At 42.8% G+C, this 27997-nt stretch overlaps 1 protein-coding gene and 1 pseudogene across 5 annotated transcripts in view; one reads left to right on the top strand and one right to left on the bottom strand.

The window, feature by feature from the left end:
* Positions 1-24720, bottom strand: part of Cdk5rap1 (CDK5 regulatory subunit associated protein 1) — a 163997-nt gene extending 139277 nt beyond the window's left edge. For 3 of the 5 annotated variants that reach the window (XR_007593358.1, XR_007593359.1, XM_050150730.1), the window contains exons 1-12: positions 22153-22475; positions 21677-21780; positions 21033-21067; positions 20082-20182; positions 18206-18416; positions 16862-16982; positions 16030-16260; positions 12900-12997; positions 11752-11807; positions 10177-10307; positions 8264-8413; positions 4925-5065 (exon numbers count right to left, since the gene is read on the bottom strand). Coding sequence is in view for 3 of the 5 variants with exons in the window: in XM_050150730.1 (XP_050006687.1) it covers positions 4925-5065; positions 8264-8413; positions 10177-10307; positions 11752-11807; positions 12900-12997; positions 16030-16260; positions 16862-16982; positions 18206-18416; positions 20082-20182; positions 21033-21067; positions 21677-21780; positions 22153-22456 (1683 nt within the window). In the remaining 2 variants the exon portion in view is untranslated. Of the gene's footprint in view, positions 1-4924; positions 5066-8263; positions 8414-10176; positions 10308-11751; positions 11808-12899; positions 12998-16029; positions 16261-16861; positions 16983-18205; positions 18417-20081; positions 20183-21032; positions 21068-21676; positions 21781-22152; positions 22476-24513 lie in introns of those variants that run through there. The other 2 variants (XM_050150732.1, XM_050150731.1) reach the window with 2 other exon arrangements.
* On the top strand, positions 13043-15135 carry LOC126506853 (craniofacial development protein 1-like; annotated as a pseudogene).
* Positions 24721-27997: the final 3277 nt, after the last annotated feature.

Below are 27997 nucleotides of genomic sequence, written 5' to 3'. Positions count from 1 at the left end.
GAAGAAGAAGAAGAAGAAGAAGAAGAAGAAGAAGAAGAAGAAGAAGAAGAAGAAGAAGAAGAAGAAGAAGAAGAAGAAGAAGAAGAAGAAGAAGAGAGGAAAACTAATAGGTTACCTTGCCAGTGGTGGCGCACACCTTTAATCCCAGCTGGGGCGACTTTCCAGCTTGCAAGCTGGCATTTAATTCACAGAGATCCACCTGCCTCTGTCTCCCAAGTGCTGCGATTAAATGCGTGCACCACTACCACCATAAATATTTTTATGATATTTTTGATCAAATGCTAGTGAGAAAGTTTATTTTGTCTCTGTTGAGGACTGAATGGCTAGGACCCCAAAGTTACCATTAATCACATTTCTCATCAGAACAAGCTGATCCGTTAGTAAATATTTACAAAGTTCTAACTGCATGTTAGAAACGACCTTTTGTGCAGGAAATACAAATATAGACAAAAGAGGTACTTTCTTACCTACAACAGAATTTCAGAGAAAGACAGGTAATAAACATATACATAAACAAAAATTATTTCAGGAACTAAAAAGTACTCTAAAGATTATGGAGAACAGGTAGTTAATAGGCATGGGAATTAGGCAGGAAAAGTTGCTTGCAAACAATGATGTTCATGTAAGGCATCTCTGAGGTAACAATAAAGAGATAACCTTAAAATTAAAAGAAAGGAACCAGGCAAAGATCAACAATCTCCCAAGCCAAAACAGCATATCTAAGTTCCTGAGAACAGAAGAGGATCGATGAGACAAAAAGAAGGTCATGAGACTGGGAGAGAGAGAATGAGAGGACATTGTAGAGACTCAAAAATGTGCGCCTATTTCACCTTGTCTGAATGTCACAGAGTTTATTTTGTTCTCTCAAAGTTGTTGACCTGACCTGACCTAGGGTGTGGTTACTTGGCGCTTTGGACATTAAGATGGCCCATACAGGAAGATCCACTCACCCTGACCAAAGGTCAGAGAATTCAAGCATACTTCTGCTCCTTCTTTTGAAACAGGTTTGACCTAGGCAGTGACTGCCTTCAGGACATTTGATCTAGAGTATGTTCACTGCCTAAACAACAGAATGCTTAACTCAGGATATAGTTGCTTGATGTTTCAGTACTGGAGCACGTAACTCTTCGGGCTGTCCTTTATATCACGTTAAAGCAGTCTTCTGCCTTCTTCCCCATTTTTGCACTGAGGTATAAAAGTGTATGGAAAATTAAACACGGGCAAACTCAGAAGTCAGAACTCAGTATGCAGCAGGCACAAGAATTGCCCTCCGATACTATACAATGTCTCTGTGTTTCTTTCTTATCTCTCTGTTCCTCCTATCTAATGTTTCTAATCCTCATGCCCCTACCCTGAAACATAGAAACCCGCTGTGTCTAGGATCATGGCAAAAGTCACCCCAAAAAGGTGAATCCTGACAGGATGTCAAGTTGGAAAGTCACTGGGTTAGATCATATAGGCCTGAATTACACTCTGGCTCCAAGGAAAAGCCAGTGGAGGGCCCAAGCTGCAGAGTAAATGATTTGAATCAGAAGGATCATACCAGCTGTCACGGGGCAGACACTAGAGGAGAGTAAGAACAGAAACAGAGAAGGTGAAATTTCTATAATTCTCTATCACTGCTAGCAGGAGTGTAAAAAGCACCTGGGCTATTCCTATTACAGAGATGAACACTTATGTGCCTTACAACACATATACAGGAATACTCACAGCAGTATCACGTGTATTAGCTCCAGACTGGAAACAACCAGCATGGCCCACTAGCAATACAACACATAAACTGTCGTGGTGAGAAAACACACCCACAAAAGAACCACAGAATGTAAGTTAAGGAAAAGAAAACGGAAATTCAAAACTATGTTCTATAGAATTCAGTTTGCAAGAAATCAAAACCAGACAAAACCAAGCCATAGTACAAAAGTGGGACAGGGTATGCACAGGCCTACAATTCCAGCACTCAGATGCCTGGGAGCAACTAGAAGTACATGAAGGGCATTTCTGGACTCCAAAACCATTCTTTTTGTTTTCAGAAATAGCTACCTGAGTGAGTCCCCAAATCATGACACTTAAACTTATTAATTATGTATGCTCGGCCTTAGCTTAGGCTTGTTTCTAGCATTTTTTTAACTTAAATTAACTCATTTCTTTTCATCTGTGTGCTGCCCCAAGGCTCATTTACCATATCTCCATACTGTTCATCCTGCTTTCCTGCTTCTTCTGCGCCTGGCTAGCTGGCCCCAGCTGGCTGGTCGCAGGCTGGTTGGCTAGCTCCCTTTTCTCTCTGCCCCCCAACCCTACCTATCCCTCCTCTGCCTAGCTATTGGCCATTCTGATTTTTATTACACCAATCATATGCTTTAGGCAGGCAAGGTTAAATAGCAACACATCTTTACATAGTTAAACAAATATTGTATTCCACAACAGCTATCCTCCTGCCTCAGACTCCTAAGAGTTAGGATTGCAGGTATGAGTCATTAATCTGACTACCTTTTTTAATTAAGCCATTCTCAATGATGTACAGTTAAGCTCTGTGTTTTTTGAGGTATACATTTTCTACCTTGTTTCTACTAAGAATAACATTTCTTCTTTTGGTAGGGGAGGAAGAAAGGCACAGTCTTTCCATGAAACTATAGCTGACTTGCTTAAAGCAGGAGCTTGTGAACGTCCCAGAGTAAGATGCTGGGAAGGGAACTTGGATCCTCTGGAAGAAGAGAAAGTGCTCTGATATCCCATCTCTCCAGGGGCTCTATATGTGTTTATATGGCACCATATTAAATTAATAGAGAATGATGACCTAATTGGCCCAAAATTCCTTTTAGTTTATAGAACTTAAATCTTTAACAAGTCAAGTAATTCAAATTTGTAGATAATTCAGGTTTGGTGATACACATCTTCTATCCCAGTGCTCAGAAGGAAGATGGATCTCTTTTGAGTACCAGGTAGGCCTAGTCTACATAGTGAGACCAGTCACAGATGCATAGACCCTGTCTCAGAAAAGAGTTATACTATCTTAAGATGGGAACTTTGACAAGATGTGAACTTTTAATTTTGATTTGCTGACAATTTTTTACTTTCTCATCTGTTCACTGTGAACTGCACAAGTAATATGAACATATGTACACTTTGTGCATGAATATATGAAGGCCAGAGGTCAGCCTTGGGTGTCACTACACAAGAGCAGCTCACCTTGTCTCATTGGAACAGGGCTTAGCAACTAGGCTGCCCCAACTGGACAGTAAACCACAGGGACCCTCCCATCTCCTCCCCAGTACTATGATTAAAATCGTGTGCCAGAAGCTAGGTGAGGTAATACAGCCTTTACCACGGCACTCAGAAAGCTCAGAGAGCCATATCTTTGTAAATTCAAAGTCAGCTTGGTCTACATAGTGAATTCCAGGCTAGAGCTACAAAATGAAAACCCTGTCTCAGAAACAAAAATAAAAAAGTCATCTGCCAGGCCAACACTTAACTTTAACCTCAGCTCTTGGAATAGAGGAAAATGAGAGGCTGAGGGGGACAGAGTTAGGCAGATTCCTGTGAATTAGAAGCCAGCCTTATCTACATAGTGAGTTCCAGGACAGTTAGGGCAACATAAAGAAAACCTGTATCAAAAAGATAAATAAATAGCTGAGTGGTGGTAGTGCACACCTTTAATCCCAGCACTTGGGAGGCAGAGGCAGGTGGATCTGAGTTTGAAGCAGCCTGGTCTACAGAGAGAGTTCCAGGACAGCTAGGACTACAAAGAAAAAAAAAACCTGTCTTTGGGGGGTAGGGGAAATTAAAACCTGATAATCAACCTAATTCCTTTGTATCTAGTGACCCATTGTTACAGTGGAAAGAAATTAAGAGGCAATATGAGAAGGTAACTGTTAGATCTCAAGTAATCCAAACATCCAAAAATGAGCTCAAACTGAATTATAAGAGGATTTCCAGCAGTTAGATAAAAGCCTGTTTTCCTCAGCAACTTGTGAAACCAGTTCCCATCTGCCACAAGGAGTCTTACCTCTGGTGGAAGGGACATATGACATCCATATCAAAGCCCACGCCAGCCTCCAGGTTCACTCAATCCCTACTCACAAGTACTAATAATACATTTCAAAGTTTGCACTAGCATCTTGGCCCTTCTCGCCTCAGAGCCCTGCTCTCTCTGTCCCCGGCCCCTCGCTACGCTTGCTATTCTCACTATTCCCTTTCTGGCTCTTCTCGATGCCTCTGGGTACTTTCTCCCTCTTGTTCACAATTAACCCTTCCCTAATAATAAAGCAGTCAAAACACTCTTGGGCACTCTTAGCAATTAAGAACACACACTCTGGGGAACAGAGAGGTGGCTCAGCAGGCAAGAGCAACTGCTGCTCTTCCAGAGGACCTGGTTTCAATTCCCACACCCACATGGCAGCTCACATCTGTTCTGTAACTTCAGCTCCAGGAAGGATCCAGTGCCCTCTACTGGCCTCCACAGGCTCTAGGTACACACATGGTGCAAGGCAGGCAAAACACCCATACACATAAAATAAATGAATAAATTTAGAGGGGAAAAAAGAGGGGTGCCTATTGCTCTTCCTGAGGACTTGAATTCACTTCAGAGCACCCACATTAGGTAGCTCTAGCTTGTATCTCTAGCTCCAGGGAGATCTGAAAGAAACTTCTGGCCTCTGCAAGTACCTACATTCACATGCACATACACACAACTAAAAATAGTGAGACAAGGTCTGAGAGGTGGCTCGCTGGTTAAAAGAACTTTCTGCTCTTCCAGAGGGCCTAAGCTTGTTTCCCAGCACCCACACTGGAAAGTCCCAACTTAATTTAAGATCATTTCTTGGTCCAATGTCAGGGAAGGGAAAGGGGACTAGGAGGCCTGTCAGTAAACTGGTTGTGTTCTGGGTTTTGTCAGACAGACAGAACAAGGAAACTCAAGACACCTTACCTTCACCAGCACATAGTCCCCAGGCTGAGCTCTGACCTTCTGCCCAGAGTTAGTGATATCCTCCACCTCCGCATCAGGGAAGACCACCTTAAGGTTTGCATCATTCCGGCCACACAAGTCGGTGGAAGAACGTTTGCTGAACTGCAGAAAACAAAGACAAGAATTTATGCATCCGTCAGTAGTAAGTTTTAGGAAGCAGACATTGCTCCTGTTGTCTGAGGCTCTCCTGGGTCTATCACAGAGCATTTCTTAACCAAGAAATCCAAAGGCTCCGTGTGTATGGCTGCTTCAACAATAGGACAACATGCAGTGCACAACAGAAACAAAGTTCTGCTGACTATTTTAATGAATCGATGAATCTTTACAGACTCGGCTTCTGCAATAATGAACTTTCAACAAGCATGAAGTCCAGGTACTCGTGAGGAGTGAGTGATGTGCTTAACAAATCAATGTTCACGACTCCTGACCTCACACTAAGCACTTAGGATGGGCCCAGAGTTTTTGGCCCTAGTTACTTGCTCCTCTTGAACATGCCAATTTGAACTAGAGACTCCACCAGAGCCTGGGACCAGAAAGAAAGATAAACCTCAATGAGAAGATTAAGTTCTAGAATAGACACAAGTCTTTCTATTCCTGCCAAGATTCAGTAACAGGAACCAAATTTACCCTCTTCTCTAAAATCAGAAAATAAGACAAAATACAAGAAACAACTCTATTTAGAAATCAGAAAACAAATCACACAAGACCCCAGCCTGACTGAAATGGAAAGCAAATGAAGTGAGTCCTCCCTCCACCCCTGCTTTCAAGCAGAAAGGCACCCATCACTAGAACCCGGAAAGCAAGGGAGATCAAAAAGAACAACATCAGGTTCTCTTCCATAATAAGAGAGATGAACCTGAATTCAGGCTGCTGGATGTCATAGGAAATTAAAGAGCAAATTCTGGAAAGGAGAAGGGTAAGCAGAAAGAAGAGCTCTAGAATTCTCTCTGGGTTTCCTGATTCTTTACTAAGCAGATGTGTGTAAAGGAAAAACTCCAGAGACTCAGGTCAACAGAGTAACCTGGCAGCTATCAGCTAGACGGTTCAGCATTTCATATCTGTTCTTAGAATATATTATAACTTTGCTATCAGGATGATTAGTATGGGAGTGGGGGCGATGACTCGGTGTCTAAGAAGTCCTTGCTCTGCAAGCATGAGGACTTGAATATGAATACTCAGCGCCCACATAAAAGCCAGGCATGGAAGCATAAGACTAAAGCCCCAGTGATGGGTAGCAGAGACAAGCAGATCCCAAGAGCTTGAAAGCTAGTCAGCCTAGCAGAGATGAAAGAAGAAACAAGCCCTTCTTATTTGTCCTCCTCTTCCCTACCTGAGCTGTGGCAAGCTTCCTCATACTCACCTTGTGCCATCTGTGAGAACTCTAGGTCCGTCCCTACACTTAGCCAAGAAGCCTCCAGGAACAAGCTTTCTAAGAAATTATGACCAAAATAGTACTGAACAAACATAACCAAATATCTAGTTCTAAAATTACACATATGTCTTTGCTTCCAGGAAGATAAAGCAGAAATATTTCTCCTAGTCCTATTGTTAAGAGCAACTAAAAATCATATATATTTTTTTTAATTTTAATTTTAATAAATTAAAAACATATAATTTAAATAATTTTTAAAAATCAGTGACAAGAAATTTCTAAACAAAATAGATAAATTCAAGAAAAATAAACAGAGCCTCAGACACTGTGGGACAATTCAAAAATCTATTACTTGTGTTGATACTGCATCATAATTGCAGAAAAGTGTTCAATCTAGCAGCAAATACACTAAAATTTTAATAACACAGAATTGAAGAAGAGGAGGAAAGGGAATGAAGAAGTATTCAAAGTCATGACTAAACACTTCTCAAATGTGGCAGATAACATAAAATCCTAACAGAGGAAATCCACGCCAAGATACATCACAGCCAAACTTCTGAGAAAAAAAACTTGAAACCAACAGTTGTCTGTCATTTGAGGAGCAGGAGGACATCCACCTGCAAGCAGGAAGTAGACTCTCACAAGACCTGGACTGTGCTCATCTCTGACTTCCAGACACAAAATTAGAAAAAATAATTTCTATTATTTAAGTCAAAAAAAAAGAGGAAAGGGAAGAAAACAGGAAGGAAATGGAAGTTAAAAAGAATGGAGAGGAGAGGAATAAGGAGGGGAAGTGCAGGAGGAAGGGAGAGGAAGGGGAAACGGAGAAGAGGAAAGAGAAAGGAAAACAGAAAGATCAATTTAAAAAAAGGAAATTCCCAATAAAAACATCCATGATTTCTCATCAGGAACAGGAAGCCAGCAGGAAATGGCACGTTTTTCAAGACCTGAAAGGAAACCCAGAATACAAGGTCCAGCAAAAATATCCCTCAGGGGCTGGAGAGACAGCTTAGCAGATCGGAGCAGTAGCTGCTCTATTACAGGACCAGTCCAGACCCCATCGCATACTCAGAAGGACACCATGGCTCTAACTCCAGCTCCAGGAGATCTGACATCCTCTCCTGGCCTCCTCAAGCATTCAAATATACAAATATACATACATTCACACACACATACACACACATATACACACACTCACATGCACATGCACACACAATAAAAAATCTTTAAAAAAAGATCTTTCAGGAAAAAACAGAAATGGAGACAACTCAAAATTAAGAAAATTAAAGAAAATCTATTACTAGAACATCTACAGGAAGTTTTCTAAATATAAAACACTTGGTACATCAGAAATAAAGAAGAAATATGACATAATTATATACATAGAAGTTTAAAACATCAGCCAGGTGGTGGCCATGCCTTTAATCCCAGCAAAGGCAGGCAGATTTCTGAGTTCAAGGTCAGCCTGGTCTACAAAGTGATTTCCAGGACAGCCAGGGATACTTAGAAAAACACACTCTCTTGAAAAAGAAAAAGAAAAGAAAATTCAAAACACCAACAAGAAAATAAACCAGAACACTGAATTCAGCAAGATCATAAAATACAAGATAAAACATTTTGGGCTGGGTCATAGAGTGTTTGTCTAGCATGCAGGGGCCATGGGTTTGATACAATTACCACACAACCTGGGCAGAACGATGCACTCCTGTAATCCCAGTGCTTAGGAAGATACAGGCAGGAGGTTCAGAAATTCAAGGTCACCCTTGGCTACATAGCAAGTTTAAGGTCAACCTAAGTAAGATACATGACACCAGGTCTCAAAAAAAATTAAATTTAATTTAAAATAATCAGAATCAAGTAAGACCTACATAAAGAAAACACATAGTGTTATTTTAAAAAGTAAAAAAAAAAGATACATGTGACCTTACCCCCTCAACCAATACCAGCTGGGTGTGGCCCACTGAGGTCTCATTGGCTTTTGAAGCCTCTTCTCTGAAGACAGTAATAAGTTCCTCCAAACGTCTTAATTTTACTTCTTCTGGAACATCGTCCTTCAGCCTATGATATGCTCGTGTTTTCTGTTAAAAAGACAAAGCAGAACAGAGGTCAGTAAGAAGTTGTAGAATCCTCAGGGCACAAACAAGAGAATGTGCTCATTCTATTCACAAGTTACAGATGTATAATCTGGTCCAAAACCCAAACCTGAACCAGACTTATTTCTCTAGTTCTAGGAACAGTCCGTGAGAGAAAATGGTGACTGAAATAGAATCTTTGTAGAGTCATTCTAAATTTAGCAAATGAAAATCACACACGTGGCTGGCAGGGAAGGTCAGGGGGCAAAGGTTCCAGCCACCAAGCCTGACAACCTGAATTCAACCCTAGAACCTATGTAGTGGAAGGAAAGAACCAATTCCAGCAAGTGGTCCTCTGAGCTACACACACATCCCTACAAACACATACACACAAAATAAACAAGTTTATAAGTAAATACATTTAAAAAAGAATACCACGGACTCAAAGTTCATCTTCATATTTATATTTGGACACAAACTAATAAATAATAATCCATGCTCTAAGCTATTCACTGCACTATCTATAGAGACACAGATGTAAAGCAGCCTAATTACTCACCAACTAGTACCTAGTAGACTATGGCTTATCAACAGAGGGGAGTATTACACAACTGTTAATAAGATAGCTCCACGAATACTAATGTAATTGTTCCAAAATACCCTGCCAACTGAAATTAGGAAAGTACAATCAACATGCATGTCTTTGGTGTAGAAAGTAGTCATGTTTATGAACACATGAAACATATCTGGAAAGTCATAGAAGAAATCACTAGAGTTCCTTCAAGAAGGGAACTAAACCTGGGAGCAACAAAAGGAAAAAGTGCTTTGCCCTTTACACTTTCTACCATAAGCACATATTACCTATTGAGAAACAATAGTTATCCTCAGAAAGTGTTTAGAAACTCTCCTGGCTATACACTTACATACGTCCTTATGCTCATGCTCAAATCATGTGGAGAACCACTGAGTTAGGAAGAAGCCAAGGAATAAAAAGAAAAGCTGAACACCACTGTCTGGACATTCAAACCAATCTACCCTGAAAGAAGTACCATGCCCACAGAGGAAAACGGAATGGGGAATGGGCATAAGATCCCACTTGATGTCAGCATGCTGTTAGCAGTGATGGCCATCCTGATGGCAGCGACCCTGCAGGAAGCACCACACTAAGTGAGTTAAACACACCATCCTATTCAAGCCTCAAAACAGCCCTAGCTGGTACTGTTATTCCCACTCCAGGAAGCAACTAAGGACTTTAGACAAGGTCACTGTTACATAACAAAGGTACAATTTGAGTGCCACATTTCTACTGTGTATTGAAAGGCCATTTTCCATCTACACCAATCTCATAAATAATTTGTGCATCTGTGATGTCCACGAAAAGGAGGCAATACGGAATGTTACAGGCTCTGGGGAAGTCTCACTTCTGAAATAATTTTGTAAAAGATACTGACCAACTGAAACTGACTACAGAACACTGAGCACTGGGCTTTGGTTTTGTCTTGATTTGCTTGTTTGTATTTGTTTTTGAGACAGTCTCAGTCTACTCCAGGCCAGTTTCAAACTTGAGATTCCCCCGCCTCAGCCTCCTAAGTGCTGGAATTACAGGCATATATGGTATTTTTTTTTCATATCAATTTGCTGAAGTTTGTGGTGGCTAACACCTATAATGCTAATGATCGGGCAGCTAAGTAAGAAGGAAAACAGGTTCAAGGCCATCCTGAGTTTTATGGTAAGAGAACGATGCTAATTGTCTCCCATCCAGGACGCACCTGCCTCATGCTGTAAGCAAAGAGAAAACCGGTATTATACTGGACTTCTCGAAGTAAAGACACTGTCTGCAGGTGATCATCCTCTGTCTCTCCACAGAAGCCAGTGATGAAGTCACTGCTGAGGCTCACACCTGTCAATACACAACAAAGGACAAGGGACCAGTGCTCAGTGTACTGCTTCTGCCTACCTCAGAAGGAATGTGAGCATTTACAGATTCCAGAAGGAAGGAAACCAAATGGGACAGATTTCCAGACTACCCCACCCACATCTAAGTAAAACAGAAGTCATTACAGAGCAAGGGAGAGAGGCTTGTTTTTCTACATCATGCCAGAAGTGGCTTCTCACTCGACATTTCCTTAAGCACTAGAAGATAAATCTTAGTTTCATATGCTGGATTCAGAGATACTACAGAAATGCAGTTTCAAATCAGTCCTGCTTTTGCAGGGGAGGGTGGGAGACAGTGCTAAAAACTGAACCCAGAGCCTAATATATGCTAGACAAGCACTCTACCACTAACAGTCCAGCCCCCAGGTCCTGCTTTTACTAGTCAATCTTTCAGTGCTTCACACAAACATATACATCTATGTATCTTGTTTTGTTGCTATTGTTTGAAGATAGGGGATTGTTTCTCTACTGTGTTAGAGACAGAACCCAGGGCCTCTACCTCTAAGCTAGACTATATCTATGTATTTTAGTCAATTCATAATAACTGCAAATGTATATATGATCAAACATTGAATTTAATTTAGCATTATGTTCATTTACAATGCAGTAGCAAAAATTATCAGATACTGAATACTTAGAAAGTGCTATATGTCACTAGCTACTCAATTGCTCCCTAAATCAGATAACATGAGCACTATTTACTCTATTTCATAAATGACAAATCTTTGTTGTCACATAGCCAGTAACACAGTACTCAATACAAAGCCAGTACATCCAGCGGCCACATCATCCTGCCCCATCAAAGCACAAGTATATGTGCATTATACAAGAAGCATGGTGGCACACACCTTTAGTCTCAGCACTCAGGAGACAGAAGCAGGTGGATCTCTGTGAGTTCAGGACCAACCAAGCTATTAAGTTCTAGACTCAAACAGAGAAAAAATAAAATTTGAGGTAAATGTCAGGCAACATCCTCAACCAAATCTAAGTAAAACAAAACAAAAACATTAATTTTATTAGGAAGGGGAAAGAGAGGGGTAACCTAAAGTCTGCCTACTTATAGTGGAATAAGTGGTAGTGCATATTTATAATCCCAGCAATGGCAATGAAGGTGGAATAGCAAGTTCAAGGCCACCCTGAGCAACATAACAAGACACTGTCAAAATCTAAATGCTAGAGATGCAGATCAGAGCATATGCCCGTAAGACATGAGGTGTAGATTAAATCTCTTGCAAAACACACACAGTCATAAAGATGAAAAGGAAAGAGAGGAAAACAGAGAAGCAGAAAATGAACATGAAAGTAGCAAAAACTATAAAATGACACCATAAGGAATTTGCCAAAGAGGCTGGTAATTGAGCAGGATGAATTTGGACTGTGGTAATATGCTCAGCATTTCTTAAAAGTACCTGGGATACAGTCTCTGATATGATGAACCAATGCCACATAAGCTTCCCTTGAATATCTGCAGCAAAGAAGAAGAAGAAAGGACCCAAATGAACTATTCATTCTTTTATTTGGGGGGGTGGGGGGAAGGAACAGGGTTATAAGGTCTCAAGTAACTGAAGTTTTCCTTAAGCTTCTGTTCCACTGGCTCTACCTCCCAAGTACTGGGCTCATAGGGGTACACTACCACACTCGACCCAATCTTATTTAAATGAGCACTTTAGAGAGATAAAACTATGAATTCCCACATATATTCATTTTTTGATTTTGGATTTCATAACCACAAATCACACTAGAGAAGTATATGAAAGCACCCCTTTGGGCCAGTGAGATGTTTCAGCAATTAACATTCTTTTTTTTCATGTTTTACCAAACCTGATGACTTCAATTCAATCCCTGGGACCTACATGGTAGAAGAAGAAAACTAACTCCTTCCAGCTCCTGAGGATCTTTCATTTAATAAATCAAGAAAAAAAATTAAACACTGAAGAGGACCTGTAGAGGCTGGAGAGATGGCTCAATGGTTAAGAGCACTAGACCTAGGTTGAGTTCCTAGAAACCACATTGTAGCTAACAACCATCTGCCACTCCAGTTTCAGGGGATCTGATGCCCTCTTCTGGCCTCCGTGAGCACTGCATGTACATGATGCAGACATACATGCAGGCAAAACACCCATACACATAAAATTTTTAAAAAATGGGATTCCTACATCTTTGCCTCTGTGGAAAATAAGACAAAGTTCCAGTTCATATTAACCCCCAGTCCTACCTCTGCAAATTTATTTCCAAAGTGAGTCAAGTGATCTGCATTTATATTCTAAGACCTAAAAAACATTATTATTCTTGCAAATTAAAAGACTAAAATTTAAAATATGGCACCCAACAAGCACTTAATTTTAAAAATGTTAAGCAAATAAGAGATTTGATGCATATCCTGCTTAGGACAGCAGAAGCAAGTTCAACTGTCCATAAATATATTCAAACAACAACCACTTATTAATTTGCTACTGTGTGTTATATACCATACTAGGTCCTTAGCAACAAATGCAGTGTTTAGTGATTCAAAGAAACTGGAAAGGTAAAGGATGTCCTCTCCCCCCGTGAGTCTGACCCTCTCCGCATGGCATCCAGTACACGGTTGCTTCCGCTCTGGGCCGGCAGGTGGATCTGCTTACAGATGTTGTCTCTCTCATGAATCAGCTGCAAAACCTGACGAAACAGAACACATGGGTTACCTAAGTCTCATCAAGGAATCCTGTAAAAATTAATACTCTCTACTTCTGGGAGGGGTTGCTGTTGTTTTGTTTTGAGAGATTTCACTGTGGAGGCCAGGGTGGCCTCTAGCTCAGCAATCTGCCTGACTCTGCCTCCTGAGTGGTGGAATTAAAAGTGTCTAACACAGTACTTGGTAGGATACTCCCCTCACTGTTTCTCCTCAAAAACTAATTTTCAAGTAATTAAAAGGTTGACTGGGAACTGAGGACAAAGCTCAGTGCACTGACTGCTTAGCAGGAACGAGGCTCTGGACCCAGTCCTCAGCACCACATCAAACTAGGCATGATGGTGCACATCTTTAATCTCAGCACTGGGGAGGAAAGGGGAAGAATCAGGAGTTCAAAGCTAGCCTCAACTACATAGGCAAACATGGGCTGAGTGAGACCTGTCTTAAAAACTAGAAAGAAAGAGCCAGGGCACACCTTTAGGACTGCCTAGCTGCTGGCCCAAAGCCTCTAGAGCTTTGGTATTTGGGGGTAGCAGGTCCCAAGTGACAGCAGCATGGAGGAATTCGACTCCAAAGACTTCTCTATGTCAGACGAGGATGGAGAGTACAGGAAAGATGATGTCAACGAGTTAGTGAAGGAGGATGAAGTGGATGGTGACGAGCAGCTGAGAAAACCAAAGGGAAAAGAAAGAAGGCACAGAGCATTCCAGCCAGAAAGAGAAAACAAAGTGGCCTCTTGTTAGAAGACAAAGAGGAAGATGGTAAGGAAGAATCTGGAGGTAGTAGCAGTGAAGAAGATGAGGAGGACCAAGAAGGAGGCCTTGGGTCTGAGAATGCAAGGAAGAAGAAGGAAGATGGATTATGGGCCAGCTTCCTTGATGATGTGGGACCAAAAGCAAAAGCAGCTCCAAGCCCACAAGTTAAGGCAGCAGAGGAGACTGAAGAGACTAGTTCAAATAAGTTGTTGGTCAAAGCAGATGAGCTGGAGAAATCTAAAGAGTCAGAAAAAGTGAAGATCACCAAGGTGTTTGACTTTGCTAGTGAAGAACACAACTAAAGAAGTAGACGCTGCATCTAAGGAAGCCCAGTCATTCCTCAAGCAAAATGAGAAAGAAAAACCTCAGGCTGTTGTCCCTTCAGCAGCACCAGTGCGCCCTGCTGGATCGGGGATAAAAAGATCAAGTGGCATGAGCAGCCTTTTGGGGAAAACTGGAGTCAAAAACCAGAAAATGAGCACCCTTGAGAAGTCCAAACTGGACTGGGAGAACTTCAAGGGGGAGGAAGGGATTGGTAAAGAACTGGCTATCCATAACTGAGGGAAAGAAGGGTATACTGAACGGAAAGCTTTTCTGGATCGAGTAGACCACAGGCAGTTTTGAAAATGAACGAGACCTCAGACTGAGCAAAATGAAACCTTGACATTCTGGTTAGAATTAGTGACAGTTTTTTCCTATTATCAGTGTGAGCTCTTCTGTGTGTCTGTGAACTATTTCTAGTGTTCATCATGTTTCCAGCAGGGCCCTTTTCTTCGTTGCAGTTTGGTTTATGTATCTTAATCTTAGCTGGTTTCATTCATTTTACTTTTTAAAATTTGTCTTTAAATAAACAAATAGAGAAGTCCTGAAAAAAATTAAATAAATAAATAGAAAGAGCCAGGCAGTTGTAATGCACACCTTTAACCCCAGCACTCGGGAAGCAAGAGGTAGGTGAATCTCTGAGTTCAAGGTCAGTCTGGTCTACAGAGTGAGTTCCAGGACAGCCAGGTCCACACAGGGAAACCCTATCTTCAAAAAAACAAAAAACAAACAAGCAAAATTAAAATAAAGAACTTTTTATTATTCAATAAGAAAGAAAACAATCCAGTCCAGGTAGAAAAGGTGGATGATTGGATGTCTAGCAAACATGTGTGCTACCTATTCAATGTGTGGCACTGTCCCAAGTTTGAAACATGTGTTCATTCTCAACAACCCACAGAACTAGGTTATTAATGCTCTCTTTTCCCAGATAAAGACAGCAAACTAAAAAGTATCTTTATATATCTACTAGCAAAAGAATACAACATCTGGGATTTTACTAGCAAAAGAGTACAACATCTGGGATTTGGATTTTTTTTTTTCCTTTTTGACATTTATTTTGTTTTTCTGTTCCTTTCTTTTTTTTTTTTTTTTTTTTTTTTTGATATTTCAAGACAGGGTTTTTCTGTAGCTTTGGAGCTGTCCTGGAACTAGCTCTTGTAGACCAGGCTGGCCTCAAACTCACAGAGATCCACCTGCCTCTGCCTCTTGAGTGCTGGGATTAAAGGCGTGTGCCACCACCACACAGCCATTTATTTGTTTCTTAAAGCATAGTCACAGCCAGGCAGTGGTGGCACACATATTTAATCCCAGCACTCAGGAAGTAGGGGCACGTGGATCTAAGTGGGTTCAAGACCAACCTGGTCTACAAAGTGAGTTCCAGAACAGCCAGAACAACCAGGATTGTTACACAGAGAAACCATCGCAAAAAAACGAAAAAGAATGAAAGACAGTCTTGCTAAGTTGCCCTGACTGACTGACCTGACACTATGTAGCTAAGTCTGGCCTGGAACTCATAATCCACCTATGTTAACCTCTCAAAGCTAGGATTATAACCATGTATCACACACTGGACAAGAGCTAGTATCTGAGCCCAAGTGTGTCTCAGGCTACAGTCTGGGCACTTTTCCCATGACATCGCATTGTCTCCTTTCTGTTCTCACTGTATCTCCTCCTCCACCACCACAATGTAGCTGCCCACCTTGATAAACTTCTCACTACACAGGTGGTCCCAAGTTCCCATGGAAAACCATTCTGTCACCTTCCTGACCTTAGGGGACTTTAAATTCTGCCCAAAGGCCAGCAGTTCTGCAAGGAGATATTGCAATGTAACACAGAATCCCCAAAGCAGGACTCAAGATCTCCTCTGTATGCTACTGGGTCCAGGCAATCATATGCCTCAAGATGCTGGTAAGTTTGTCACAACGCTAAATATCAACACCCACCTCATCGGGAAAATCCTTGGGGTGGGGAGAGGTGAACCGGATCCGCATTTCAGGGTCTATTCTTGAAACCTGATCCAAGAGATGAGAAAAACGAAGCCCCCCTTGTTTGGTTTTATAGTTGGTAGTAAAACCACGGCTGAGGTTGGTAGGCACCGCATTATTGAACTGGACCTCCGAATTGTCCCGAAAACTATTAACATTCTGGCCAAGAAGTGTCACTTCTTTTACCCCCTAAAAACAAAAAGAACATGTTGAAAACTAGTTTAAAATTTCTAAAACAACAGATTTATGTCAAACTACTAATTAAAAATTAGCTAAATCTTCCAAGAACCATATGGAAACCTGTCTTTAATACAATAATTTCACACTGGAGTATTTTATCTAAAGACTGAACAACAGGCAAGACAGTGACAGTACGTGCCTTTAATCCCAGTACTTGGAAGGCAGAGACAGTCAGATCTCTGTGAGTTCAAGGCTAGCCTGGTCTACAGAGGGAGTTCTAGGACAGCCAGAACTGTTACAAAGACAAACCCTGTCTCAAGAGAAAAAAAAAGACTGAAAAGAATAAAACCTTAAATACTAAGAGTGTGCATGATTATAATCTCAACACTCAGGAAGCATAGGCAGGTTTCTGTTAGCATCTTAATCCTTTGAACAGAATATATCTATCCTAAAGGAGTTTTGTATTGTGGGGGAATTAAAAATGGGGGGAAGGGGATGACTTTAGTATTTAGGCAGGTGAAAACAGATTCACAAGCTACTATCTTTGGATAGTAGAGAGGCACAGCCCGCCCAGAGCATGCTCAGACAAAGAAAGCTTAGAGAACCTTACCTGCTCAGACAGTTTCCTCACTTCATCTAGAATGGAGGCAACCGGCCGACTCCTCTCCCGGCCACGAGTGAAAGGAACGATACAGTAACTGCACATGTTGTCACAGCCACGCATGATTGATCTAAGGGGACAGCACCAGAGCATGGTTAAGAGAGGAACAGCATTGTCTTAGCAGGTCACAAGCAATGGAAGCTCTACAGCTCTCTTGGGATTTTTCTTTGGCTCTGGATCCTCCTTCCTCTAAGCTCACACTGAACTAATGTGGAATTTCTAAGTATAATCACAGACTATAAGCCAGACTATAATTGATAGACATCCTGGTGAGGAAGCACAGTAGTGAGGGGAAGAAGTCAGACTCAGCACTGTGGAGTCTTTACTGTTTTTATAGGTATATTGGCTGGAACTTTTACACAGAGATTAAAAATAAACTCTATTGTCTATCTATGTTATATAAGAGATCCTGAATTTAAAATATAGTTTACAGTTCTCATACAATTTTTTTCTTTGAGACAGGGTCTTCTGTGGATCAGACTAGACTTAAACTTGTATGTAGTAAAAACCATGGATGAGGATCTTGAAGTCCTGAAGTTCCTGCCTCCATCGCCCAAGTGTTGTGTTTACAGATAGCATCACCGTATCTGACTCCAGCTTTGATTTTCTGACATAGGATCTCTCAAAGCAGCTCTCAACTGCCTAGTACATGCTGTGGAGCCCAGACTGCCCTTGAATTCACAGCAATGTTCCTGCCTCCTGCTCCCAACTGTTACAATTATAGGTAAAAAAAAAAATTACAGCTAAAAAAAAATATTTCCTTAAGTGAAAATAAACACAGAACAATATTTATGCTTTAAAAGGAGAGTACAGGCTAGAGAGATGGCTCAGAGGTTAAGAGCACTGACTGCTCGTCCAGAGGTCCTGAGTTCAATTCCCAGCAATTCACAGCCATCTATGAACAAATCACAGGTGTCCTCTTCTGGTGAGCAGGCATACATGGAGGCAGAATGTTGTATATATAATAATCTTTAAAAAAAATAAAAAATAAAATAAAAGGAGAGTAGGAAAAGTATCCATATGAGCATATGACTGCATATACAAGGGATAGTTCTAGAGGGATTAAATAAGAATGACTGACATGGAAACCTTCGAGAAATGGTCTGAGAGAACAGGGAAGATGGGTGAGAGGGACTCTTACTATATCACGTGTTGTTTTCTGCATGCTGTACCATAACTTTCAAACTCATTACTATCAGGAACCTTCCATTCCTAATAGTAAGACTAAACATACTATTTCAAAAGTAAAAGAGAAGGAAGAAGTTCATCCCCAAGTATCACAGAATGACTCACACAAAGGCAGAAGTGGCACTGGGACTCGTTTGGACTGGCATGATATCTGCATAGGTCTCATCCAGAGAGAGAAGCACGTTTGCTGCCTGCTGACCTGACTCCACAACAGCCAACAGTCGGGGGAGGTCTCGATAGGCATCTGGACCAGCCAGGAGATCCACCATTTTCTCCCTGTTGAGGATCTCTCCCTTCAGTCTCTCAGCCATGCAGCCTAGGAAGTAAAAGAAACTCGTACCTCTTCTGCAATTCATCTGGATTCCTGGCTTTTGCTCAGTGCATGCAATTGATAACTTGCATTGGAGACCAGGGCACAGGAAACTTCTCTGAGAGCTTGATATTATCCTACAAACTGTACCCACACCACTGAACCCACATCTTCAAATACAAGGAGACCACAAAATATTCATAGCAACTCAATTAAATGCCTAGAATTACAGGGAGACATCCAAAAGCCTCTCCCCATTCTTTTCACTATTGCTGGGGGTGGAGGTCAGAGCCCCCGACATAAACCAAGCATGCCATGAGTGAGCGGCATCCTCTGCCCCACGAAAGCCCCTCAAACACGAGCTACCTCTTCTCACAGTTAAAAATCCTTACTACTGAGACAAAAGACTTCTTACATCAGAAGCCTGTTCATAAATTTGCAACTACACTTACACTTTTTTCTCTTTCAGCCCATAATACTTGCTAAACCTATGAGAAATGATAAAATTAATACCCTCAAACCATCGTTTTATTATCCAGTCTTTATTTACTAAAATACAATTGAAACGCCACTGCACAGGGACAGCTATAATGACGTGAAAGGAGTACTCGTGCAGCGTCTCTATACTAGCAAGTACAACCGCGAGCTGTAGAGATATGCTAGCTGTGCATATCATCATCAAGAGTGAGGACAATAACTGCTCGACATGGACACAGCCCACAATGCATAAAGTTAAAAATACCAGCCAGATTCTGGGACAGGAAGGATGCAGAGATTGTTCTTTCGGTTAGCATATTTTTACACTTATTTATTTACTTAGGGTGTGTAGGTGTGCATATGCTACAGTACAGATGTGAGGGTAAGAGGACAGAGCAGTAAGTTCTCTCCTACCATGTGTGTTCCCAGAATCAAACCCAGGTCAGTAGATCTGATGGCAAGCAAGTGCTTTCCCTGCTGAGCCACTGGCCAAGCCCCGAAGCATTTATTTTTGAAATATGTTTCCTGGCCACCTAGAGCAGAACCGTCCAGCTGAGTTTTCTAACAAGATGAAGAGAAATGCTAGATGGAATCTGTTAAGCCTTCCTTTACAGTGCTATTTAACTGTAGTGTTTTTCTGTTTATTTTTTATGGGGATGACCTGTTTGCTGGTGAGAGTTGTAAATTAAAGTCACCCACGCTCCCTGAAAAAAAAAAAAAAAAAAAAAGAAATGCTAGATGGAAAAGACTGAAGGGGTTGTGTAAGCTGGCAGCCCCGTCAGCTGTGGTCACTGAGGAATGACAGCTGTGGCTACTGAAGCTAAAATGTATCTGATGCAAAAATGGGAGAGGATTTTTGAAATTTTATTTTAAATGTGACTACTGACCACCAGACTGGTCAGGGCGGACCTGGATTCTCACTTGGGCATGCTTCAGTAGCTCACATGACAGATGACTACACTGGGAACTCATGCTGCCCTCCAGACAGCCTGCATATCAGATATTTACATTATGAATCATAACAATAATAAAATTATAAAGTAGCAACAAAAATAATTTTATGGCTGGGGTCACCACAACATGAGGAACTGTATTAAAGGGTCCCAACATTAGGAAGGTTAAGAATCACTGCTCTAAAGGAAAACTCTAGGAACCCAAATCTCAAAATGGAGAAGTCTGAAAATGAATGGATACCTAGAATCCCAATCCTCAGAGGCACCCGGGAGCGTGGTCGCTTTGTCTTCAGGACTTTCAGCTGACGCAAACGGTTCCAAATGGTCTGCTCAGCCTTCTCCCTGAAAAGATCCAAAGAGAGGAAAATGAGCAAGATAGATCACAAACAGGACGGGGGCGGCGGGGGGAATGAAAGCCATGTGAGTCCTTTCAAAGGCATCTACGTTTAACTCAGGGAAAGCACCGCTTGCTATCATTTTCTTGCTCTCTAACAATATCCTCCCTACACATCTCAAAATCCAGATGAGCCTGTAAGCCAAACTCAAAAACTACATTCTTCACAAATAGCAATCATAAGTAGGAGGAGTCTATCACTTTAGATGAACTTCCTGTGATCAAGTATTTCCTGGCAACTTCTGAAGATGTCATTCATATTCTTTTAGAATTCTGTTTCCCAACCACTGGCTATACCTCAAATGAGGTATATATATTGTCAGAATATGCCATTAATAGCCAGAAAACTTTAGGAAATTTGGGAGCTCAGCACTTTGGGTTTAAAAATTCTATAAAATGTACAGAGCTTGGTTTGGGCATTTTTTTGTGACTATTGTTTGCTTTTTAGACAGTTTTATGTGTAGTCCAGACTGGTCTAGAACTTACATTCCTCCCAACTTTTACAGCGCTGAAATTACAAGTGTGTACTACCATGCCCAGATAAAATGTGTTAGGAAAAAAAGCCATGTCACAGAAAGGCTACTGTTTAAACTTAGAAATCCATGTATACTGTACACACAGAACCCAACACATAGGCCATGCTCAGCCAACTTCAGTCAGTTGTATCAAGACTATCTCTATTACAAAAAACTCTTAACTCTGAGGGACCTGGAGCCATTGGGTCATCTCCATTAACAAGCCTCCTTGACATGATTACACACAGTATATTCACTCCCTATGGAAAGAACAAATTTGTACCTGATAGAACACGTGACAAGAAGGATCACATCAGCCTAAGGAGAACAAGAAAAAGTCATAAACTTTGAAATTAGCTTTGCAGAATCACTACCATGCAGTCCACCTGCTTTTTTCCAATTATTATGGTAAAAACATATGTAAATCTTATTTTAACCATTTTTAAGAATACCGTGCTATCGTAAGAACACTTGAACACTATAGAGCAACCATCACCATCATCTCCTTCCAGAACATTCCAGGGGAAGCTCTCTATCCATTATGTACTTACTCCTCAAGCCTCACCACAAGAAATCTTTGTTTTGCTCTGGTTTGGTTGGGTGTGGTTTAGCTGCTCTGGAGACATAGCCGTGCCTTACAGTTACCATAGCCTCAAATTTGAGATCCTCCTGCCTCCACTTCCCAAGGCTAGGATTACAGTCACATGTGACCACATCAAGTCTGATAACCCCTTTCCTGAAGATGAACAGCATCATTAAAGCTCAAAATAGCTGGAACACCAGTATATGCCAGTCCTACGGTACACGTCACTCAAAGGAACTAACTCAGCAGGCAGCATCCTCTCCCCGAAACTCACTGCATCTAAGAGCCTGCACCAAGGCAAGTAGCCCAGGCCCAGGAAACAGGAAAGCAGGGAATGCAAGCACCTCTTGGAGGTTGTTGGTCCGCACGTAGCCGCTCTTCTGTAAAATGGACCAGGCTATCTCTGTGTCATTCACATTCATCTGGCAGCCATAGGTCTCGAGATAGACTGCAATGAAAGGTAGATGGAGTAGGCAGAGGGTCACATGCTTTGAGCCTCCTTCCCAAAGCACTCAGAAACCCGAGACAACATGTTATCTACCTCAACCCTAAAACACCATCAACTGCTAGATGTACCCCCAAATTAATAACAACCTTTCAGAACAAAGGAAATACAACATCATATACACACACCTACTATAAACAGGGTATTTAAAATGTAGGGGAAATGTGCCCCTTCAGAAATAAGGAAATAGGGCTACAGAAACAAGTAGAACAGGAAAGACTAATGATCACTTTTACCCATCTGAGGGAAAACTAAATTCAGGTCCCCATATTATAGTCCTCCCTCTAAACAAAGGGAAAGTGAAGTAAAGCCAACCTTTTCGCTGCCTTCCTAGAAGTTCATCCCCTGTGACATAGGGGGGTGGGTCCTCCACTTGTGGAAAAGATGGTTTCTCTTGAAGAACCGAAGCACTTCTTAAAAAATGCTGAAAAGTTGGTCCGGCAGCAAGCCTGGAGCTGAAATCCTTTTGAACATCTTCTGAGCTCTGCCCCTCTGGACTTGACGTGGTGGGGACACTGCTATGTGCCCTGCAGGTCCTGAGCAGCAGCCAGGACACAGAGCTCAGAGGCCCCCACTTTAGAGACCTCTGTGCTTGGAGGACACACTGTAATGGATGCATGGCACCTGCAGTTCTAAATCTGCAAAAGAGTGAGACACATCAACACACATTACTGTGCACTCCATACAGGTATGCACTGGACACTTCCCACAAAAGCAGAAGAGAGTATGTTTTGGGGGAGGGGCATAAGAGGTGTTGCGACATAATCTCAGTATTATCCTGAGCTGGCCTGGAACTCACTCTGTAGTCCAAGCTGGGGGACAGGGAGGGCATCAGTGGGGGAATAAAACTAGGTTCTGTTTGTTTGCTCTTTTTTTTTCTTTTTTTGAGATCTTGTTATATAGCCCAGACTGACCACAAACTCTCCTCATTCCCCCTGCCTTAGTCTCCCAAGTACTAGAATCAGGAGCATAGACAACCATATCCAGTTCAAAGGCACTCTGACAGTCACCTTAACCAAAGCATGGTAAACCTATAGTCTCAGTGACTTGGAAGGCTAAGGCAGGAAGATCACTTGAGCCCAGGAGTTCCAGGCCTACCTGGACAGCCTACCAAAGTCTCTTAAATCTTACAGTCTCTCATGTTGTGCGTGGTAGCATGCGCCTTTAATCACAGCATTTGGAAGGCAGAGGCAAGTGGATCTCTGTGAGTCTAAGGCCAACTTGGTCTACAGAGCTAGTTCCAGGACAGCCAAATCTGTGCAGAGAAACCCTGTCTCAAAACAAAACAATCTTACAGTATCTCTAATTTACAGGTTTATAGGTGGAAATAACTAAAGTATGGCAGTGAGGTGGCTCGGTGGGTAAAGGTGCCTGCCATCAAGCCTGACCTGACCCACACAGTGGAAGGAAAGAGCTGATTCCCACAGTTTGTCTTCTAATCTACACACACACACACACACACACACACACACACACACACACACAGACACCAGGTGTGATGGCGCCTACCTTTAATCCCAACACTCAAGGAGGCAGAGGCAAGCAAATCTCTGTGAGTTTGAGGCCAGCCTGGTTGACAAAGTGAGTTCCAAGACAGCCAGGACTGTTTACATAGAAAACCCCCATGGGGGGAAGAGGGTATAGCAAGTGCAAGTAGGACCTAACCACTGGCCAGGTGTTATTAAAAATCCAGTCAGAGTGGTAGCTTATACCCTTAATACCAGCACTTGGGAAGTGGATTCTCTGTGAATTTGAAGCCAGCCTGATCTACAGAATGAATTCTAGGATAGCCAGTGCCACACAGAGAAACCCTGTCTCAGAAAAATAGAAAAAAAAAAAAAAACAGCTGGATGCTAGGCACTGGCAGCACACATCTTTAAACCCAGCACTCAGGAGGCTGAGGCTGAAGTAGGGATTTCCTCAAGTTTGGAGTCAGCCTGGACTAGAATGAGACAAATAAACAAACAAAACAACTTTAAAACCTAACTTGGACAAGATGGTTCAGTGGATAAAAATGCCTGTGGCTCAAGTCTGAAAACCTCAGTTAGAGCTCCTGAACCCACCGTGAATGGGAAGAACTGACGGTGGGAGGAGGAAGGACTCTGACCACCACAGCTGTGCCCACACTCATACAATTAACACTTTTAACGAGGTTGGGGGTGGGGGGACGACCCAAATAGGCACACTAAGACTTCAGCAACCATTCATTCCCTACCCACATCTCTTCTCACAGTATGGACCTTAAGAGTCAAAGTGACTGCTGCCTAGCCGGGCAAGCGCCGGATCAAGGAGCCTTCTTTATGAGCGCTGGGATGGGGCAGCGATCCTCTCTGTGGAACCTGACAGGGAAATCAAATGCAAACTTACAGGTTTGCACAACACATCCCAGAGCGAAGCTCTTAATGGCAGTGGAAAGGGGCGGGACCACTTGCCATATCCAAGCACGTGATTGGGTAGATACTGATGCTGGGCGTGGCGGGAGCTCTGCCTGCACGCCCACAAGAGCCCCTACAGCCTGGATGCTGGACGCAAGGCCGTTCAGACCCCGTCTCTGCTTCCCAAGGGGAGACGCTAGGGCTCGGAAGGTGACTTGGCCAAGGACATGCAGAAGTAGGTAGCAGGACTGAGCTACAGTCGCAGCGGTCTCTCTCAAGGCCTCGCGCCGCCCAGTGATACCTTCCCCTGGAGCTCCCGGCTCTTCCTGCACGCCGCGAGCCCGCCTGCTCCACGGCGGGGTCACCCGCAGCAAGTCCGTCTCAGGCCTCTCACCTCCCACAGCTTCGAGGTCCCGCGCCCTCTCAGTCAGCCGGTGTGCGTCTCTCTCAGGCGTCCTCCGCTGCGCGCCTGGGCGGGCAACTTTTGTTCCGCCGTGACTCCCGTCAGCTGTGTTCTAACGGAAGTGTTTCCTACCGGCCCGGTAGACTCTGGCCACTGACTTTGAAAAATATTTGGGTGTGAAACCTAGTTCTTTAAATGCTAACCAAATATATATATATAGCTTAAATATATATATAGCTTAAAAACCAGGTTGAGCCGAGCGGTGGTAGCTCACGCCTTCAATCCCAGGCAGAAGCAGGTGGATCTCTGTTCGAGGCCAGTCTGGTGTGCAGAGCAAGTTCCAGGACAGCTAGGGAAACACTGAGAAACCCTGTCTCGAAAAACAAACAGGTTGGGCATCGAGTTCCAGGACAGTTAGGGAAACACTGAGAAACCCTGTCTCGAAAAATATACAGGTTGGGCTTGTAGACAGCCTCAGAGTCTGCATCTGCCCGTGTCCCGAGAAAATGAGGGATTCTTAAGCGAGTTCTACCCGTGGAAAGTGGGGACTCTGCCTTGTCACCCATTAGCTCCCTCCTGTCACATGCACCCTCCTCTCCTCTCGATCCCAGGTCTTTTAAGAAACGTGACCCATGGGGCTGATAAGACGACTCAGAGTGAAAGCCACTTACTGCCAAGCCTGACAACCTGAATTTGAGTCCCCAGAACCTACAAGGTGAAAGAGAATTGACTCCTCTGATCTCTACACATACGCTAAGGGACATACAATTCTCCCTAACACACACACACACACACACACACACACACACACATACACACTGACACACATCTCTTGGTGCAGTAATTCTAACACTCAGGAAGCAGAGCCTGACAACCTGAGTTCAAATCCCTAGAATCCACAAGGTGAAAGGAGAGCACTGACTCCCACAAGTCCTTTGACTTCCACAGATAAACCATGGAATATGCAACCCACACACACACGCATACACACACACACACACACACACACACACACACACAAATACACACACATTAAATGTCTCCTGGCCCAGTAGCATACTTGAGTAATCCCAGCACTCAAGAAGCAGAGGCAGGCTGGTCTTTGTAAATTCAAGTCCAGAGAGAGCTTCGTAGTAAGACTCTGTCTCATAATAAATAGACAGACAGACAGACAGACAGACAGACAGACAGATAGATAGATAGATAGATAGATAGATAGATAGATAGATGGAAAAAGAATTTAGAGAAAAGAGGCTAAGGAGGGATTTCTGTGGCTAGCTCTGAACTGCCTCACCTTTCCTGAATCTCCCAGTTGTTCCTTGCCACCTCTTTGTTCTATTCCTGTCACCTGGCAGGACCTTGATGCTCTCAGCCACTCTCCCTTGCCCATGGGTCATGCCTCTAGCCAAGGTGCTTCTTCTCCCTTAGACCTAACCTATAGACCCTACACTCAGGAAAATGCTGAGCACAGGATTCAGACAGACCAGAGCCCTGTGGTCAGAACCACCCTGTGTAGCATAGGTGTTTTGCAAGCTCCACCATAGTTTTAAAGTGTGAACATTTGGTTGAAGCACAAATTGCAAGTGGACAGTTCAAATTCCACAAGCTTACAGATGAGTAACAGAGGAGAGGCGCCCCCTCCTGGCCTCTTCCAGTCACTACCCCTAGCAAGAGACTGGATTTGGGTGCTGGGGAGGAGAAGGGTATTCCCAGCCTTCCTCTGTTTTGCTTTGCTTTGATTTATTTTGTTTTGTGTGTTTATGCATCTGTGCGGGAAGTCAGAATCACCTCTGTGTGGGAAACCAGAGACCCCCTAGGCTCCAAGCGATGCCAGAGTTACAGGTGTTGTGAACCACTTGACGTGGGTGCCAGGAATCAAACTCCAGTGCTAACAGTACGAACACCCAGTACTATCTCTCTGGCCCTCCATCTTTAACATGCTAACTCTGAAATCTCTGTGTAAGGCATTCTGGGCCTCAATCTCCACCGCATTCTCCTATTTCAAAGATATAGATGGTGTTGTGGTCTCGATGTGGGAGTCCCCCTCAAATTCACATATTGAAACTGTGACCTTCAAGAAAATAGTAATAAGAGGTAGGGTCATAATAGCAGATCCCTCATTGATGTGGTTATTATCTTAAGAGACCTCAGGCTAGGCACAGTAGCACACGCCTTTAATCCCAGCACTCAGAGACAGAGGCAGGCCGATCTCTATGAATTTGAGTTACGTCAAGCCTTTACACATCTAGTTCCAAGTCAGCCAAAGTTACATAGTGAGACTTTGTCTGATAAACTTTTTTTTTTTTTGGTTTTACAAGACAGGGTTTCTCTGTGTAGTCTTGGCTGTCCTGTAACTCAGACTGGCCTCAAACTCAGAGATCTGCCTGCCTCTGCCTCTGAGTGCGCCACCACCACCCAGAATAAATAAACTTTTTTAAAACAGTAAGTCTGTAAAGAGCCAGGTGTGGAATGCATACCTATAATCTCAGCATTTTGGAAGGTGGAGGCAGGAGAACCAGGAGTTCAAAGCCAACCTCAATTACATTAGGAGTTCAAAGGCTATGTGTGACCCTATCTCAAAAATTTATTTTAAAAAATAACCAACAAGGGGCTGGAGAGATGGCTCAGTAGTTAAGAGCACTGGCTGCTCTTCCAAAGGACCCGGGTTTGTAAGACTTTAAGACAATCCTGAAGCCATTTTTGACAATTCTGAATCCTCTCAGCCTCTGTGCCATAGTGCTTCCCCTCCTCCCCTGGGAACCAAAGACCTAACAGCTACACTCGCACGTACTCAGTTCCTGAACAATTACCCATGTATGTATGCTTTGGTTCGGTCCCCTGGGAAACGGGGTCAAAATGACCTCTTACCTCATCTGATCTGGAAACAGCTCTCCAGTCAATTATTGGTAATAGCCCTTTCAAATAAGCCAATCCGAATAGTCAAAGAACAACCCCCCTTGCTTCTGTGGCCCCTTTAAAAGTAGACTGTACCCGCTATTCAAGGTCCCTCAGCTTCCCGAATGCTGGGGGACCCTGTCATGACAGAATTAATAAAATCCTCATGCTTTTGTATCGGCTGTGGTGTATGAGATGGTCTCTGGGGGCGACTCCTTCTCGGTATTCGGACGCTAGAGTCCAACAGGTTCAATTCCCAGCACCCACATGACTACTCACAACTGTCTGAAGATCCAGTTGCAGGGGATCTGACACCTTCACACCAATGCACATAAAATAAAGTTAAATAAACCATAAAAAAATATTTTAAAAAAATAACCAACAAATATATATATAGTCAGTCACAGTTGCTTCCACATGTAAACCAGCCAGCACTCAGGAAGCAGAAACAGGAATCTAGGAGTTCACAGCTAACTCAGACAGTATA

The sequence above is a fragment of the Alexandromys fortis genome, unplaced genomic scaffold, assembly GCF_014885135.2.
Source record: "Alexandromys fortis isolate MF-2015 unplaced genomic scaffold, M_Fortis_MF-2015_v1.1 scaffold_27, whole genome shotgun sequence".
Lineage (NCBI taxonomy): Eukaryota > Metazoa > Chordata > Mammalia > Rodentia > Cricetidae > Alexandromys > Alexandromys fortis.
The sequence above is the reverse complement of the archived record's forward strand: the minus strand, read 5'-3'. Positions and strand labels throughout refer to the sequence as shown.